Below are 18951 nucleotides of genomic sequence, written 5' to 3'. Positions count from 1 at the left end.
CACACAGATGAAAAAAGTGTCTGCTTTAACTAAAACTACCCAAACATTTATAGGTTTTTATATTTTAATGAGGATAGTATGCAAACAATGAAAGAAGGAGGAAAAATAAGTAAGTGAACCATTACATTTAATATTTTGCCCCCCCTTTGGCAGCAATAACTTCAACCAGACGCTTCCTGTAGCTGCAGGTCCTTCTGGCACATCGATCAAAACTAATCTTGGCCCATTTTTCTTTACAAAACTGCTGCAGTTCAGTCAGATTCCTAAGATGTCTGGCATGAGTAAGTAAGTCTGAATAAGTTAATATATATGAATATATGAATAAGTCTTTAGGTCATGCCACAGCATCTCAATGGGGTTCATGTCTGGACTTTGACTTGGCCACTCCAGAATGTGTATTTTGTGCTTCTGAAACCATTCTGAAGATGATTTACTACTTGATTTAGAAAATAGCTTAGTTTGAGCAATTTTCCCATTTCTGATGAAAAAAAAAACTGGAGAAAATGAGCTTTTTGTAAACGCATACAATTCAAACATAACTTTGACTTTAACACAGCTATTTTTTGCTTTAGTTACTGTACATCCCAAACATCTGAATAATGTTTTCGTTTTACAAAATATCATAAAGAACAAGACAAATAGAGCTCTTGACAGCAAAGTAACAATTTATTTACACTTGACTAACTGAGAGATGACGCTGTTGACGCCGAGATGACGCTGTTTTTAAACTTAACGTTTCCCTTATCGTTGCCGGTCTGCTCGGCAAAGCCGCTGCACTGGTGGTCCCAGTCATTCTGCTCGGTCGTCCAGCCCCTGACATCCCAGGCGTCCTCTCGGTTGTTCTGCTCGGTCGTCCGCCGCCTGGCATCATTCTGCCAGCGCTCCGACCGTGCTGCCCAGCCGTTCGTTGCTGTTGAATCGGGTTGCGGGTCTTACCAAATGTGCTACTGCCCACCAGTGGCCAGTTTTATTGCTTTAAAATTGATTTTCAGCTTTGTGCTTTGGAGCTCAGTTGAATCAGGACCCAGAGATGTCTTTTATGAAAAAAAAATGTAAAAGATGTATAAATACGTCTTTGGGACACTGAAACAATTAAAAATAGAACATATTTATACGTTTTTGGGAGCAAATGAGTTAATGATTGCAAGTTGTCCAGGCCCCGAGGCAGCAAAACAGTCCCAAATCATGATGCTCCCTTCACCGTGTTTCACGAGGGGGATGAGGTGGTTCAGAAAATTTTCATACCACTGTATATAGAAAGGTTTTTCTTCGGATGTGTTTTTTATTGTTGTGCAAGAAAGGGAGACTTTAAGCATGTTGATGAACTATAGTTCTACCCGAACTGCTTTGAGACAGGATTTTGGTTAAACAACTGTCAGATTGAAAGCCCTTTCTCAAGTGTCCTAATGCTTTGCAAACTAAGATAGCACATTAATCAAGGCTTCTTCCATTGTGTTAATGCTGTGACTTATATGTCTTCCAAAATAACATGATTTTGCTCTATCAGCCCCTCTCCTACTAGAGCGCGCACCACTGAGGACACCCAGAAACCGTCTTTTGGGCAGGTACGGGCCTATGCCATACACTGTGAATGTACGTATATGTTACACTGTATATGTGAAGGAAAACAATAAAAAGCCTCACCAATAAAGAATTCCTTTCCAGATAGGTTGTCGTTTCCCTCACTCCCATCCGTGTTGACTGCATCAGAGTCGGTGTCTTGGCGCTTCTCTGGCTCCAACACAGCACCATCAGCATTTTTATCTTTATCATCTTCCACGCGACTCTTTTTAAGATCATCCTTCACCGGGTCTTCTTCTGTGACACGACGTTTGCTACAGGCAGCCACATCACTGACCTCATCAGGGCTACCAACACAGACCAAAATAATGCAGTATTTATATTTTGGGGAAGATGTGTGATTGAGAAATACTGTAGCATAGACATCATCACTATTGACGTGTCACTTCGTCATTATTTGTGCGACGCCTTATCAGAGGGGGCCGAGCTTCATTTAGTAATAGCAGAAGATGGCACAAACTCATGTCGGATTTAAGCTTGGATTTACTTAAGATTAGATTTAACTACGAAAGTTGCACCGCATACAAACAGGAAGGATTGTCTCAAGAGTGATTTGTTCGAATATTCAAGGTAAATATTATATTTTTCATACCATGCATGCGTTATTGAAGCATTTATTAGCAGGAATTTTCTTCTTTGTTTACACATGGACGCGGCTAATTTTCGTAACTGGCTTGCTCCATAGTTTACTTTTAACCAAGAATCGAGACTGTTTTACGTCCATATCTATGAAGAATTCGGGGATTTAAGCATTTAACCACAAGAATTTTCACCAGAAAAGCTCCTTTTACCCCAGGTGGCCGCTAGCCTCATTCGCTAACATGGTAGCAATGTATTTCGTCAATATACGTAAACTAAACGCTAACTGCATGGTTCATTTGCTTTTAACCAAGAATTGAGACCGTTTTACGTCCATATCTATGAAGAATTCGGGGATATAAGCATTTATTCACATGAAATTTTGCCAGAAATGCTGCTGTTACGCCCGGCGGCCGCTAGCCTCTTTTGGTAACAGTATACAGTGTATAATGATAATAAAGGGCTATTCTATTCTATAATAAGTTGCGATTGTATATATAATTTATTAATAATATATTTACATATTATTTACAATTGAGTCTGCATATTTTCCTCAAGTATTAAGTTTCTGATGTTAAATTGGGTGATTTATTAGCTGTTGAAAACTTGCAGTAAATAAAAGAAAGTTGCTATTTTAGTAAAAAACTAATGATATGTTAATTATTGCTATTGATGCTAAAAATATAGGTGATTATCTCTGCATTTGGAGATTTTTGTACATCTAGTCTAAAATCTGAGACTTTTATAGCCATCTTAAGTCGTGTTATACTTAACTAACCCTAAACCCTACTAAAAAATAATTAATCAGGACTTTATAAGGGAACGACTTTGAATTTTTTGATGCTGCTGCTCATGAAGACTCATAAATGGCTTAAGTAGGTGCCTGTTTTGGTTTTAGGTCAGTAGCAGAATTGGTTTTGTAAATATTTCAATTTAAAGTTTTTGAAAATAGGCCCCCTACGAATCGGCCCCGATTCCCGTGTCATGTCAATAGGTTATGAAGTCTATGACTGTAGCAATATGACTACCTCTCAGTCGTCTTCTCGGTCTCCGAAGAAATATTTGCTTCCGGATCATTCTTCTGCTCCTCTTCAGCTTCTTCATCACTTGTTTTCTCATGGTTGAAATCTGAAGATTTTATCTCTATTTCTACCTCTTCATCAGGATCCGAGTCTTCAAAGACGTCCTCGCTTTCTTTAGCTGGACCATTCAGAATCAATGCAGGTGATTCTAGTGGTCTTCCATTTTCCGTGTCCTCTGCCTTGTTATTGCCGTGAGAATGGTCAGTATTCTTTTGGTTAAGTTTCTCTACCTTTTCTGGCAGCACCAAGTCTGAAACAAGGGAAAATCTGGATTTTGTTGTGTCATATAATAAAAAATGGATAGGAAATTTGGGTAACACTTTACAATAAGGGTCCCTTAATTAACATTTGGTAATGTATTTTTAGACAATACCTAATGTTCTGGTAAAATCATAATAATTCATATACCGTATTTTTCGGACTATAAGTCGCAGTTTTTTTCATAGTTTGGCTGGGGGTGCGACTTATACTCTGGAGCGACTTATGTGTGAAATTATTAACATATTATTATATCATTTCACATGTTATTTTGGTGTTTTGGAGTGACACTGATAGTTTGGTAAACTTCTTAGCATTTTCTTAATGCTATAGTTATCCGAATAACTCTTAATAGCTATGTTATGTTAACATACTGGCCATGTTCGCATTTCGTTGTTCATGCATCATGTAACATTATCATACTGTACACTTATTCAGCTTGTTGTTCTCTATTGTATTTTTATTGTAATTTGCCTTTCAAGATGACATCTGTTCTATGTGTTGGATTTTATCAAGTAAATTTCCCCCAAAAATGCGACATATACTCCAGTGCGACTTATATATGTTTTTTTCTTCTTCGTTGGGCATTTCATGGCTGGTGCGACTTATACTGAGGTGCGACTTGTAGTCCAAAAAATACGGTAATCCCCAGTCTAAAATTAATCAATATATTAACCCTTGAGAGTCAAAGGACGCGCCGGCGCGTCCTCAGCGCACGTCATCTTTGAAGCGCCCTCACGTTTTAATTACGTCACCCACATGCCGTTGGTTGGTCTCGTTTTAAAGTGCGGAAGTTGCGGTTTACTCTCGTTATTATTTGAAGTCAATCGACCAACTAAAACGTGAGATATTGTCATTTAAGTTTTATAGTTTTATTGTCCGTAGGTATGGGTGTTTGCGTGAATGGTTGTATGTCTCCTTGTGCCCTGCGAATGGCTGGCGACCAGTTCAGGGTGTCCCCTGCCTACTGCCCGTAGTTAGCTGGGATAGGCTCCAGCACCTCCGCGACCCTCGTGAGGAAAAGCGGCATGGAAAATGGATGGATGGATGTCCTCTCAAAAAAACATTAAAACGCTGCATGGATTATTTGTTTATGTCTATATTTCCATAATTTCTTGTCCTTTTTCAAAACGGAAGCTCCATGAAAAAAACACAAATCAAACGAACCCTTTCGAAGTCACAGTTGAAGCACAAAATGCGTTTTTTTTTAAATAAATATAACTGCCGTGCGAGGTTCCACCGAACGAGAGGGAGGAGTGTTCTGAAGCAGCAAGGTGGCGAGCGACGGCCGTTTGAATCGAGCAAGCGACTTTGTGTGACTTTGAGAATGAACGGAAAACTAAATTTAGCGCAAGCAATTGTGCTTTTTGATCAACTTGAGGAAGAGGATGGTCCAAATTCGTCATCATCGTCTTCTTCGGAAGAGTCCTCAAGTGAAGATAGTGACGGATTTGAACACGTGGGTGACGCCATCGACGAGCAGAGGTAAGCCAACTCACTTTTCTTTTTTTTTTTATGCTGAAAAAGTTTCTTTTGAAAGTTTCTTTTGATATTGCAAGACAAAGTTAATTTTGATGCAATATAAGTGTGTGTTTGTGTATATAATAATAAAATGTGCATATCAGATCAAAGTCGTACGTGCACTGTGTGTATCCTAGGCAGGAATTTATAATTTGTGGTGTTCTTCTTTCTATATGAAGATTAGTGATGTAGCACATATTCAGCTATGGTATTCTTTCTATTGTCATACATATAGATTTCCATTATTATTTATTGCTGTATATATTTTTATTTTATACTTTATTATTTTCATAAATACTGACTTTTTTTTTCATGTACATTTATAGTGACAATGAAAGTAAAGTGAAATGAAAATGGAAGGGTGGAAGGGTGGAAAGAGGACCGACACCCCATGGAGGTGTGGGCTGTATGATGTAACCCTGTGTCTAATTCCAGGACGAAACTGCTTTTCGGAGTGGCATGCCTGAAAAATTTTTTACTTGTTTATTGTAAATATTTTTGAAAATACTTTTTTTCCCAATGTTATATATATATATTTTTTTCCCCACAATCAGTCTTCTCAATGTGTGTATATAAATGTGTGTTCAAGAAGCTTGATTGTGTGTACATAGTTTTCATCAGGTGATGGGCCGCAATACCTAAACTCATAAAGAGATGGCCTCTAAACACTTTTTGTGTTAGATGGTATATTTTTTCACTGTTCTTCACTGTTTGGTCTGCTGTATATAACCTGTTTTGACTAGAGCAAGTATAAAGGCAAAAAACGCCTATGGCTATACTTGTTGTTTATGTTGAATTGTCAAATATAAGACTATTTATTCTAAGTTTTTTTGGTTGAATGTTCATCCTAACATGTTGAATAAATATTACAAAGTTTCAAAACGGTTCGTTACGCATGTTTGGTTGTCAATTGGACATCAATATTAAAAATTTTGAAAAAACAATTTTGGAATTTTTTGGTCTTTTTGGGCCCAAAATGATGATTTATAATTGGTCAGTGAAGGAAACAACAGTTTGGACATGAAGTTCAAGGTGTCACAAAAAAAGGGACCAAACCAGGCCATCGTAAACAATTCTTTCTTTGAAATATAAAGGCAACTTCAAAGGCATGCAAAATCAGACAAAATAGGCCCAGACCTTAAAGGGTTAATTAACATTAATTGATGCATGACCAGACAGTAACTAAAGTAATGGTTAAGTACCATTAAAACAAATAATATAATGGAATACTTAACATTAATTCATATATATGCATTAATACACAGTTATTATACTGTGTATAATGGTCCGAGTAAGTGAATATATTCCTCCAAAATGTGGAACATTGCTCTGTGACTATTGGGTGCTGCGAACCTAACTTTAAGCACGGTATTATTTAACTTTAGTTACCTCATATTAATCTTAAAATATGCGTACCGTTGCTTCATAAGTACAACTTAAACATAGTTAACTAATACTGAATACTGTTTGGACCCTTATTGTAAAGTGTAGCACATGGGTACTTTAACTAAGAAATTCTAAATGCTTCAGTGCCTCCCCTTAACCGTAATTAACCATTACTGAATGTTTTTGGACCACACGTAACCCTTGGATAGTAGATATGCTAAACCATTAATAGTTCAAATGACTGAAGTTGAAGCTATTACAATCAAAACTTCTTAATATTATATTGATAACAATAAAACATTATTCGAGGTGACATCTTATGCATGAACTAAAGTTAATTAATATATAAATGAATGTTAGATAAGGGATTATATGAATTATTATGTTACTGTAATTTTCAGACTGAGAGTCGCTACTTTTTTCTTTCATTTTGAATCCTGCGGCTTATAGCCCAATGCTGCTTATTTGTTGATTTATTTGGGTTAATAGGTAACACATGCCTCCTAGCATGCATTGCATCGCTACAGATTTAAAAATTATGTTACTAATTCCATTTATTCCATTCCATTTATGGATCTTTTACATCCATCCAAAATTGAGATAATTTGCCGGATAACACTAAATGACATCTGTTATAAGCATCCATTAATGCTCATGACAATGTCATGTCATAATTATGATCGTCTAATGACAGTCTTATTGAGCCACTGTCAGTGAGTGTTACCAAATACCACAACAAGCAATTAATGAAACAACTGGAACAGTAACTGCATAAATAATTAGCACATAACATGAATTTTGATTGTTATTTACATCTGGAACGCTGCAATGCATGCTAGGAGGCATGTTGGACAACAACAGTGTTGACAGCAGGTGGTACCAGAAGTTAACTGTCTCCCCCAAGGGAGCAGTGTTGACCAAATGTAGCTTCTATAAGCAATGAAGCTTTCCAGCCAATTGATTCAAAGCTTCATAGTGGTTCATTTGGTCTTATGACTGTCAAATAAGGTGCTACTGGTTAATATCTTTTGGTGTAAATATCCCATAATACAGCGAAGACAGCTGGGGCTTATAGTCCATTGCGGCTTTTCTATGAACAAATGCTGTTTTCGTGCCACGTTTGGTGGGTGGCGGCTTGGAGTCAGGTGCGCCTTACAGTGTGAAAATTACAGTACTTACAAATTAGTTATTGTCTAAAAATGCATTAACTAATATGAATTAAGGGACCCTTATCGTAAAGTTACCTAAATTTGGTTCTATACCACTTCCATCCCATCGCCCCTACAAAGAACAACTGTGTGTTACGGTCAATAACCTTTATTAGGATATCTCAAAATGTAAACCTACCTGAAGATTCCAGGGACCTCCTCTTCTTCTGAACGTTGACGCTCTTCAGGCTCTGTTTTCCTTTATCCTTATCATCTTTACCCTTTTGGAAAGCAAAACAACATCTCAGCATGAGAAGTGTTTAATTTTTTTTTTTAATTCTTTAGATTATTTTTCATGTGACAAATTTAAACTACTTAAAGTTCAAACGTTTGAGAAATGTCTGCTTCAATACAAATAGAGCACATTTAGTTTGCCGACAGTCAGGATTTTTTTTTTTTTAATGAATTTGTCTTAATCCATAGAAACAACATTGATTTATGTTATCTATGTTATGGTGTCAAAAAAGTGAGTACACACCTCGCATTTCTTCAGATATTTAAGTATATCTTTTCATGGGACAACACTGACAAAATGACACTTTGATACAATGAAAAGTAGTCTGTGTGCAGCTTATATAATAGAGTTAATTTATTTTCCCCTCAAAATAACTCAAAATATAGCCATTAATAGCTAAACCCCTGGCAACAAAAGTGAGTACACCCCTTAAAAACTACGTACTAAATGTCCAGATTGAGTACTGCTTGTCATATTCCCTCCAAAATGTCATGTGACTCGTTACAGGAGTGCTGTCAGCATTGCTGCAGAGATTGAAGAGGTGGGGGGTCAGCCTGTTAGTGCTCAGACCATATGCACGTCTCATCAGACCATGGGACATGGTTCCAGTAATCCATGTGCTTTGTTGACATGTCTTCAGCAAATTGTTTGCGGGCTTTTGTGCGGCGTATGGTCTGAGCACTAACAGGCTGACCTTACCTCTTCAATCTCTGCAGCAATGCTGACAGCACTCCTGTAACGAGTAACATGACATTTTGGAGGGACAATGACAAGGACTACTCAATTTGGACATTTAGGGATGTACGTAGTTCCCATGTGATGTACTCACTTTTGTTGCCAGGGGTTTAGATATCAATGGCAATATTTTGAGGGGAAAATAAATTAACTCTATTATATAAGATGCACACAGACTACTTTTCATTGTGTCAACGTGTCATTTTGTCAGTGTTGTCCCATGAAAAGATATACTTAAATATCTGCAGAAATGCGAGGTGTGTACTCACTTTTGTGATACACTGTATGTTATATACATATATATACCTTTCCCAAGTACTGTATCACCAGCATAATAAACATTCAAATAAGACCTAAAAGAAAATTTAAACAAAAGTCCTTTTATTCCAGAAAACAAACCTCATTACAGCAATATAAAACAGTAACAGTATACAAAAGTGAGACTTTAGTTGTAACATTAACTGATTTTTGCCAGTACATTTTGCATGGAGAGAGGTAATTATCTATTTCTTCTACTGTATAATTACAGAATTCATATATCAGTAGCATAATTTGATACAAACTGTTGCGTATTATAAATTAAGATTAGTAAAATCTGCTGAGTGCACGGCTTGAGGAAGTGGTTCAAGTGAGAGAACAAACGAGCAGACTCAAAGTGTAGTTTGTATTGAGGACTTAGAAACATATAGTAACAAGATACAAATTTCCCGTGTCAAAATCATGGCTGAACTTTTAAATACAGTATAGCTCTAATATCAGAGAAAGAAACCAATTCCCTAAGCCAAAATTTTAATCGCGGCCACAATTAGAACCATTTTAATGGATTACACACTTTGGCTTTTTTTTTTCCATTCTTATTTTCTTTGTGTGTGTTGCCATTCATATTTCACCGATCAAGACCAAATCTTTTGTGTGCGTTGCCATTCATATTGCAGCAATCAAAACCAAATAGATCTTATCTGTTTATAGTTTCAATTAGGGCGTCCAAGTGAGGAGATCAGTCTCATGTTTCAGTGAGAGATAAGGATGAGTTGTCCATTTTATTTCTAAACATGTTCTCATAGCTGCCTCTCTTCCTGAGCTCGCCAAGAGACACATATTAGACATAATGTGCTAATTTAAAAATATTTTTAAATTTGATCTGCTAACTTGGAAGCACTATTACAGTTGTCTCATTGACAGCTAGCATGACCTTCCATAATCATGAACAGCACCACTGCAATTGGTCACTATTTGGGTTCTCAATAAGATTCAACTACAGTTGTCTCTTTAGCTGAAAGAAAATAGTAAAAGTGCATTTATAAACCTAAATCATATCCTAATTCATCTCAGGCCAAAATTTGAGAAAATAATGTAATCCGGCAAATATGTCAGTAACATCTGCTTCATTTGCATCATGTAAAAATACAATTGATTCTGGAAATGCATATGTGGTGCATTTTATTTTATTCATTAATTCATCAAAACTACATATCTGCTTCAATCACATTTTTGGCTTCTTTACCTAATTGAGTGTAAATGGTTTGAAACCTTCTTAGTATACTTGGGAAATGAAATGGGTGCAAGGAGACGCTCTGAGAACCGTAGAAGCGTCACTCACGATCACAGGCAGAGTTTGACGATGTAGGAAGAGGGGCAAAACATGAAGATGTAGTTTTGGCTGAGCAAAGCAAAGGACCATCTCTAAGGTGCTAGGCACACGTTCTGTTCGAAAAATAATTTTTACTCATTTTGAAATACTTTGGAGGATTCTTGTTCATTTAATTCATTTTTGTTGTTTGTTTTACTGGTTTACAACTTTTATCGAAAACATTTTACCAGCTAAGTCTTTATTTTAAATTCATATACCTGTATGTATAGGAAAGACAATAACATGCAATGAAAATTTTGGGCCAGTAGAGGGGACACTGCCCTGCCTGCCTCCCCTAAATCTCAGCGTATGCTCCCGATCCCTTCATGATAGCACATTGGCAGCTTCAGCTCAGTTGGTAGTGAGGGTACATCAAGAGTTCATTTCAAAGACTGTCTCAAGTCCCCACATATGTAAACGTTGTCTCACTTTCTCCACGTCACTGTTGTTTTCTCCCACACGGGTGCATAGTTATGTACTTCAGTTGTCGGTAAATTTAAAAAAAAACATAATAATAACAGTAATGTCAACAAAGGTAAAAAATACTCTGGAGTGGACCGATACGAACACTATAACCCAGAAACATGACTGTTGTAGATACAGGTTACATCAAGATGAAAGAATAGGGGACGCAGATTAATGTCGATGTAGCCAGAAAGAACCTCTCCTTATGGAGTCCAGTTCTTTGGACAGATAGAACCATGGTCAGACAGGTATCAATCAGAATGATGGGGAAAAAACAGTTCGAGGACAAATCATTTGAGTAGTCCTGAATCCGCTTAAATCCAAGACAAACGTCACACTTATTATATCACAACGCTATTCAGAACTGCCATGTGTACCTTCAGGTTGAGCCACTGCTGATTAGACGTACTGTATTTAGGGGCAAGATAACCAGTCTGAGTTGAATCAGTTACACCTGACAAGCAGGGAAACTACTTAACATTACAAACTATCTGAGAATGACAGGTCAGGGAATAACTAAAAATAGACTTGCAAGGGTATGCTGTTCAGAACACGTACCAAACATTGAAAAAATACACTGACCGGCCACTTTGTTTCCAGCTTATAGAAAGGAAACACTAAGTCCAATAACCACACATTAGAACCGAGGTATGCAGAAGAGCATCAAACCTTGAAAAAGCTGGGCTACAGCAGCAGAAAATTACACGGAGTGACACTTCTGTCAGCTCGAACCAGTACTGGCCATTATCTTCTGACCTCTGCCATTAACACCGAATTTTGCTCACAGAACTGCCGTTCACTGGATGTTCTTTTTTTTTTTTTTGACAATTCTCTGTAAACACCAAAGATGTTTGTGAGTCAGAATTCCAGTAGATGAGCAGTTTCTGAAATACTCAGACCAGCCTGTCTGGCACCAACAGTCATACAATGTTCAAATAATTTAAATAATATTTTTCCAGCATTTTAATGCTGACAGCAGCAGACCGCCTTGACCTTATCCACATGCCTAAAGCATAGAGTCTCAGCAGTTGGACAGGTATGCCTAAGAAAAATTACAGGTTTAAAAAATATGGGAAAAAATATTTTAAAAAATCTTAAAGCTTGGGTCATTTTTTCCATTAAAAGTGGATGTCAGTAACAGTCAATGCACATGCTTTAGTGACAACAACACAATGATTTATTTTATCTAATCTAATTGGAATTGTTTAATGGCCCGGCCACCGGACTTTGCATTGAATTTCTCAAATTTCTGCAGGGAAATCACCATCAAATGTGATCTGATCTTTGTCAAAATCACACCGATGAAAATAATTTTTCTGCGTTAACTAAAACCAGTCAAACATTTATAGGTTTTCAGATTTTAATGAGGATAACATGCAAACAGTTACAGACGGGAAAAATAAGTACGTGAACCCTCTGTCTAAGGAGACTTAAAGAGCAATTGAAACCAATTTTTACCAAACATTTTAGGTCAGGTGTGTGCCCAATCACTCATGAGTGGTTTAAAGCTGCCCTGCCCACTATAAAACACACACCTGGTATGAAATATCTTGATGAAAAGCATTGTCTAATGTGCATCATGGCTCAGTCAAAAGAGCTGTCTGAAGACCTGCGATCAAGTATTGTTGATTTGTATAAAGCTGGGAAAGGATATTGATATGATAGGATGACGCCAAGAGTTCAGCGTAGGATACTCAGACAGGTAAAAGAGAACCCAACAGTGTCTGCTAAAGACTTACAGAAATCCCTGGCATAATCCAATATCTGCACACATCAAATATATGTAAAATTAAGGCCAGGAATGGTTTTAATGGGAGGACTCCACAGAGGAAGCCACTGCTGTCTAAAAAAACATTGTTGCTTGTTTAATGTTCGCAAAAAGGCACTGGGACACTCCACAGAAGTTTTGGCTAAATATTTTGTGGACTGATGAAACCAAAGTTGAATTGTTTGGGAGTAACACACAACGTCATGTGTGGAGGAATAAAGGAACAGCTCACCAACATCAACACCTCATCAACACTGCGAAGCATGGTGGCGGGAGCATCATGATTTGTGGCTGTTTTGCTGCCTCGGGGCCTGGACAACTTGCAATCATTAATGATAGAATGAATTCAAAAGTTTGTCAGGATATTTTGCAGTAAACCTGAGGCCGTCTGTCAGACAGTTGAAGCTAAAAAGAGGATGGATGCTGCAACAAGACAATGATCCAAAACACAGACTTAAATCAACTTTGGAATGCTTTCAGACTTGAACCCCATTGAGATGCTGTGGCATGACCTAAAGACTGCGATTCATGCCAGACATCCTGGGAATCTGACTGAACTACAACAATTTTGTAGAGAACAATGGGCCAAGACTAGTCCTGATCGATGTGCCAGACTGATCTGCAGCTACGAGGGGGCAGACATTGTTTTATCGTCTGTGTGATTTTGACAAACATCAGATCACATTTGATGGTGATTTTATGCAGTAACGTGAGAAATTCCAAAAGGTTCAGATACTTTTTCATGCATCTGTATTTGTACTTCTGCATTTCCAGTTCTGGACTGACCATTTGAAATATAAATGTACTACAGTCAGACATTATACTGAAAAGATATGAACTCACCTTGCGTTTAGATTGGCTCCCAGGCTTTCTAAAGCGAAACTTCATCAGCCTGGAGCTCTTCATCACCTCAACAATGAAGCTGATCACCTGCTGGGTGCCCTCCACCAGTTTTCCCACTGCTTCCAACTTGCGTCCCTGACTCTCCATACCCTCACAGACCCTTTCCACCACCCCCCACAACTCCCTGCATGCGACTGCGACTTCTGAGCCATTGCTTGCTCCAGCATCCACATTACCGCGACGCTCCTTGCTCATAAACGCGCATCCTCGATCCATCTCTTTCACATCATGGGACAAACTGTCCAGTCGGGTTAGGACGGTGCGCTGCATGTTGAGCAAACACTCCATCTGAGAAGTTAAGGAGTCCATACGGCTCTCGATGCAGCGTAGGGAGGCATCATGAGAAGAGGAAGTAACTTGGCACTTTTCTAATCCATTGAGTGAGGTCTTTCTTCCACCGGATTTATGAGCATGAAGAGGCCTTGGATCATACATTTTGGCTAAAGAATTGACCAAGCTGGAGCTCATGACTAATTTGTAGTTGACCTCTTATCAGAATGTAAACAAAATCATTCATTAACCAAGTCCTGTCAGTCATTCAGGCAAAAAAGTAATAAAAAAATAAAAATAAAAGAATACAAATGAATGAACAAATCTAAAAGTGGAGGATGAAAAATGAGCTACCCCACAACACTACAGTTCTGAGTTGAGTTTTAAGAACAGCAAATGGCTCGCCTCCAAGTGCAGCCCCCTGTGAACGTCAGGGAGTGGGTGGCCACTGATAATAGCCCAAGGTTTGAGTGCGCAATCGGGGATTGATGGGAGCTTATGGGAAGTTGCTGGAGTGGATAGCCATCAGACATTTGAGATGCCTTAAAGCCTTTTGCTAGGTGTCAGAATCTCAGGCATCTGGGATTGACACAGGACTCTGGCTGAAGTAAAACAAACAAATAAAATTGCACCCAACCAAAAACATCAATTCAGTGTGTAAAACTACAACAAATGAAATCTGCTCCACCTTCAAATCTCGTGAGCAGAAAACAAACATATAAAAATTGCACCCAACTAAAAACATCAACTCAGTGTGTAAAACCACGACAGATGAAATCTGCTCCACATTTTAAATCTCGTGAGCAGAGGAAGAGTGACCTTTGTCAGAAACAAAACGCAGTGGTGAAACATCACAAAGTAAAAGTACATTGTTACTGTACTTCAGTACATTTTTGTGTATCTGTACTTGAGTACAAATATGACGTGGTACTTTTTATTTTTACTTTACTACATTTTACAGCACGTATGTAGCTGTACTTTTTACTCCACTACTTTTTAAATTGTGTTAAACATTACTTTTGTTTGTTTGTTTGTATGTTTGTTTTTCTCATTGTGAATTGATAGTTTCGTTTTCATGCCTCCGGCGCATCGATAAGCCCTGCACAACTACTGTATATCGTAATTAAGCACTAGAGGCAGCAACACGACAACAAGCACGATTAGGCAGGTTAACAAGATATTGACCAATAAAACTAACAATTCAGATGGGTGCTGCACACTCTTGTACGGTAGGTAGCGATATGCATCTGGATATGCATCTGATAGTTGCCTGCAATCAGCCGTTAAGCTAAATTTGGGAGTTTTTACGCTTGTTAAACTTCTGTTTACAGTGCAGTCAATTGTTTTTGCTTGTTACTTCCATTTTTGCATTGTTTTGAATAAAACTGAGTGGTGATTGAATTTTTTGGTTCTTTCTTTGAATATTGACCCAGATCTCTTTAAGTATGTATATTTAAAAAGAATATATACGTTTATTACATTTTTGCATCGGGAGAAAAAACTTTTACGTTTTCTTTTAAAGTGAATTTTAAAGCAAGTACTTTTACTTGAATATTTTTTTTCTTCTTTACTTGTACTTTTACTTAAGTATTTTTGCACCGTTATCTGTACTTATACTGAAGTAAAAGGAGTGAGTGCTTCATCCACCACTAAACAAAAGTATTTATCAACTACTGTAAATGCTTCTTGTCTGTCGAATTAGATATTCTCAAATGAGGAACGTGTCCAATTATTGCCACAAATTTTGTGACTGCAGAACCCCTTTCTTGAATCGCTCAAAACATGGAATGCAAACTATTCTTGCATCGAAAGCTAGGGTATTTACAGTGGTATAAAAAGTATCTGAACCTTTTGGAATTTGTCACATTTCTGCATAAAATCACCATCAAATGTGATCTGATCTTTGTCAAAATCACACAGATGAAAAAACAGTGCCCGCTTTAACTAAAACCACCCAAACATTTATAGGTTTTCATATTTTAATGACGATAGTATGCAAACAATGACAGAGGGGTGAAAAATAAGTAAGTGAACCATCACATTTAATATTTTGTGGCCCCTCTTTTGGCAGGAATAACTTCAACCAGATGCTTCCTGTAGCTGCAGATCAATCTGGAACATCAATCAGGATAAATCTTGGCCCATTCTTCTCTACAAAACTGTTGTCAGATTCCTGGGATGTCTGGCATGAATTGCTGTTTTTAGGTTATGCCACAGCATCTCAGTGGGGTTCAAGTCTGGACTTTTACTTGGCCACTCCAGAACGTGTATTTCGTTCTTCGGAAACCATTCTAAAGTGGATTTATGTCTGTGTTTTGGATCACTGTCTTGTTGCAGCATCCATCCTCTTTTTAGCTTCAACTGTCTGACAGACGGCCCTCAGGTTTTCCTACAAAACATACCAACAAACCTTTGAATTCATTCTTCCATTCATGATTGCACGTTTTCCAGGCCCCGAGGCAGTAAAACAGCCCCAAATAATGATGCTCCCTCCACCATTCTTTCATCAGTCTACAAAATATTTTGCCCAAACTTCTGTGGAATGTCCAAGTGCCTTTTTGAGAACATTAAACGAGCAACAATGTTTTTTTTAAACAGCAGTGGCTTCCTTCGTGGAGTCCTCCCATGAACACCATTCTTGGCACTAGTTGTACATATCGTTGATGTGTGCACATAGATATTGGACTGTGCCAGTGATTTCTTTAGTCTTTAGTCTTTAGCAGACACTCCAGGTTTCTTTTTTACCTCTCTGTGTATTCTGCGCTGAACTCTTTGCGTTATCTTTGGTGGACGGCCACTCCTTGGGACAAAAGCAACAGTGCCAAACTCTCTCCATTTGCAGACAACTTCTCTGACTGTCGATTAATGAGCATCCGGACTTTTAGAGATGGCTTTGTATCCTTTTCAAGCTTAGTACAAATCAACACTCCTTGAGCGCAGGTCTTGAGACAGCTCTTTTGAGTGAGCCATGATGCATATCAAATAATGCTTCTCATCAAGACATTTCTTACCAGGTTTGTGTTTTATAATGGGCAGGGCAGCTTTAAACCACTCATCAGTGGCTAGGCACACACCTGACTTCAATTGTTTGGTAAAAATGGTTTTCAGTTGCTTTTTAAGTCTCCTTAGGCATAGGCTTCACTTACTTATTTTTTCCCCTTCTGTCATTGTTTGCATCCTATCCTCATTAAAATATGAAAACCTTGTATGTTTGGGTGGTTTTAGTTCAAGCAGAGACTGTATTTTCATCCTTGTGATTTTGACAAAGATCAGATCACATTTGATGGTGATTTTATTCAGAAATGTGAAGAATTCCAAAAGGTTCAGATACTTTTTCATACCACTGTAGCTACTCTAATAGCACAACAGTCACAGTATCTCTGTCTGTCCAGTCTAATCTATTGTATCTGCATTGATTAGAAAACAGGTAATACCAGAAACTGTTGACACAGAGAGTGGGTGGGAACTTAAAAGTCTATTTGTTATAAAACAATGCAAATATGGAAGTCACACGGATACACAATTGTATTGTGCTTGGGTCAAACTTGACCTTGTTTTCAAGTTTGGGTATGAAGAAAAAAATGGGTACTTTTTTCATACCCAAATTTGAAAACGGGTACATATTGACCTGAAAACCTTATACTACAAAGGTATAGTATTTTCAGGCTAAGGTAAAGAGAAAATTTGATCCACTAGCAAAAATGTGGGCAGATTTCTAACACAATTCAATGTTCATATGCTTTTTGCTGAGACACACTGACCTCAAAATTTCCATCTCTCAGTACACTCAATCTCACGAAAGCATCGGAAAGGTGACAAAGCGTTAGTGCCTAAACCAGCAACCATCTGCTTGCACTGGAAAAAGATGACCTATGGTCCGTACCATGTTTCCAGTACAGTACAAGTCGTCAGCTGTTAGGTTTAACACTCTTGCTGCGGGTACCTTCTTATTAAACAGGATGACAAATATAAAGGACACTGCATGTGCGGACACAACAGGCCAGATCTTGGAGAGAGTCTGCTTCTTTGTGTGCTTCTTTACTCGGCAGCCGACAAAGGACATCCTCCATATACAGTAGACTATGTGGAGTCAATCACTTTCCAAATATAGAGCACCTGACAAAACAAGTTGAAATCATTCTGCATCTTAGGTCAACGGGAATCTATTCATCTTGTTGTGTCTCCAAATCTCCAGGAAAGCCACCCTAAGGATGGCTGTCCTGGGCTATGCGTATTCACACGCACATATATTATACAATATACTATCAATCTATCTGTTTTATATATATATATACAGTACTGTGCAAAGGTTTTAGGCAGGACCTGCCTAAAACTTTTGCACAGTACTGTATATTTTCTTTTTTAATTATTAAATTTATTAGGATCATGGAAGCTTCCACTTGGGGAAAATATATACATAATATAATAAAAATATACAGTACTGTGCAAAAGTTTTAGGCAGGTGTCCTGCCTAAAACTTTTGCACAGTACTGTATATATTAAAGATGTCCCGATCGATCGGGTCCGATCACGTCATTTTCAAAGTATCGGAATCGGCAAAAAAATATCCGACATGCCTTTTTTAAATTTTTTTTTTTTGAAATCGTTTTCTAATTGTATTTAACGTTACAGACAAATGTCTTACACTCATCCAGAGTAGTTTTGGCTTAAAGTAGGGCTATCAAATTTATTGCGTTAACAGCAGTAATTAATTTTTTTTAATGAATCACGTTAAATAATTAACGTATGCGCTGCACGACCCACTCATGCATTGTCGCGTTCAAAGTATTAAGACGCCGTTGTGGCGCTAAAAGGCAGCGTATAATGAGTAGAGAGAATTTTGACAGCCTTTGGAGCCATTTTTTATGTGGCTAAACCCTTACAATACCTCTCTCAGCAATTGAAAATAATGTGGGAGGCAATGTGGGGAAGAAAGATAGTAGTTGATCATTTTCTTAACACCATATGTTCTTTCCTAACGCAGAGAAAATATATCAATTGGTGCCCCTACGCACAGTCATGGTTGCACTTCCCATCATGTATTGGGCAGAAGTTAAATGGCTGCAGTATCCTTTACTGAAAATACACATGTACACACAAATACACTAGTTGGCAATATTTAGTCACAATATGCAGTCACATTTATCCTTTAAGAATTACAAGTCTTTCTATCCGTGGATCCCTCTCACAGGAAGAATGTTAATAATGTAAATGCCATTTTGAGGATTTATTGTCATAATAAACAAATACAGTACTTATGTACTGTATGTTGAATGTATATATTCGTCCGAGTTTTATTCATTTTTTTCTTAATGCATTGCCAAAATGTA

General features: G+C 37.7%; 1 protein-coding gene across 3 annotated transcripts in view; it reads right to left on the bottom strand.

The window, feature by feature from the left end:
* Nucleotides 1–18951, bottom strand: part of mylk4b (myosin light chain kinase family, member 4b) — an 82227-nt gene that overhangs the window by 17163 nt on the left and 46113 nt on the right. For 2 of the 3 annotated variants that reach the window (XM_057842183.1, XM_057842184.1), the window contains 3 exons: nt 7755–7836; nt 3189–3492; nt 1645–1868 (listed from right to left, as the gene is read on the bottom strand). In XM_057842183.1, coding sequence (XP_057698166.1) covers nt 1645–1868; nt 3189–3492; nt 7755–7836 — 610 coding nt within the window. Of the gene's footprint in view, nt 1–1644; nt 1869–3188; nt 3493–7754; nt 7837–13291; nt 13978–18951 lie in introns of those variants that run through there. The other variant, XM_057842182.1, reaches the window with a different exon arrangement.

Source organism: Corythoichthys intestinalis, chromosome 7 (genome assembly GCF_030265065.1).
Source record: "Corythoichthys intestinalis isolate RoL2023-P3 chromosome 7, ASM3026506v1, whole genome shotgun sequence".
NCBI lineage: Eukaryota > Metazoa > Chordata > Actinopteri > Syngnathiformes > Syngnathidae > Corythoichthys > Corythoichthys intestinalis.
The sequence above is the reverse complement of the archived record's forward strand: the minus strand, read 5'-3'. Positions and strand labels throughout refer to the sequence as shown.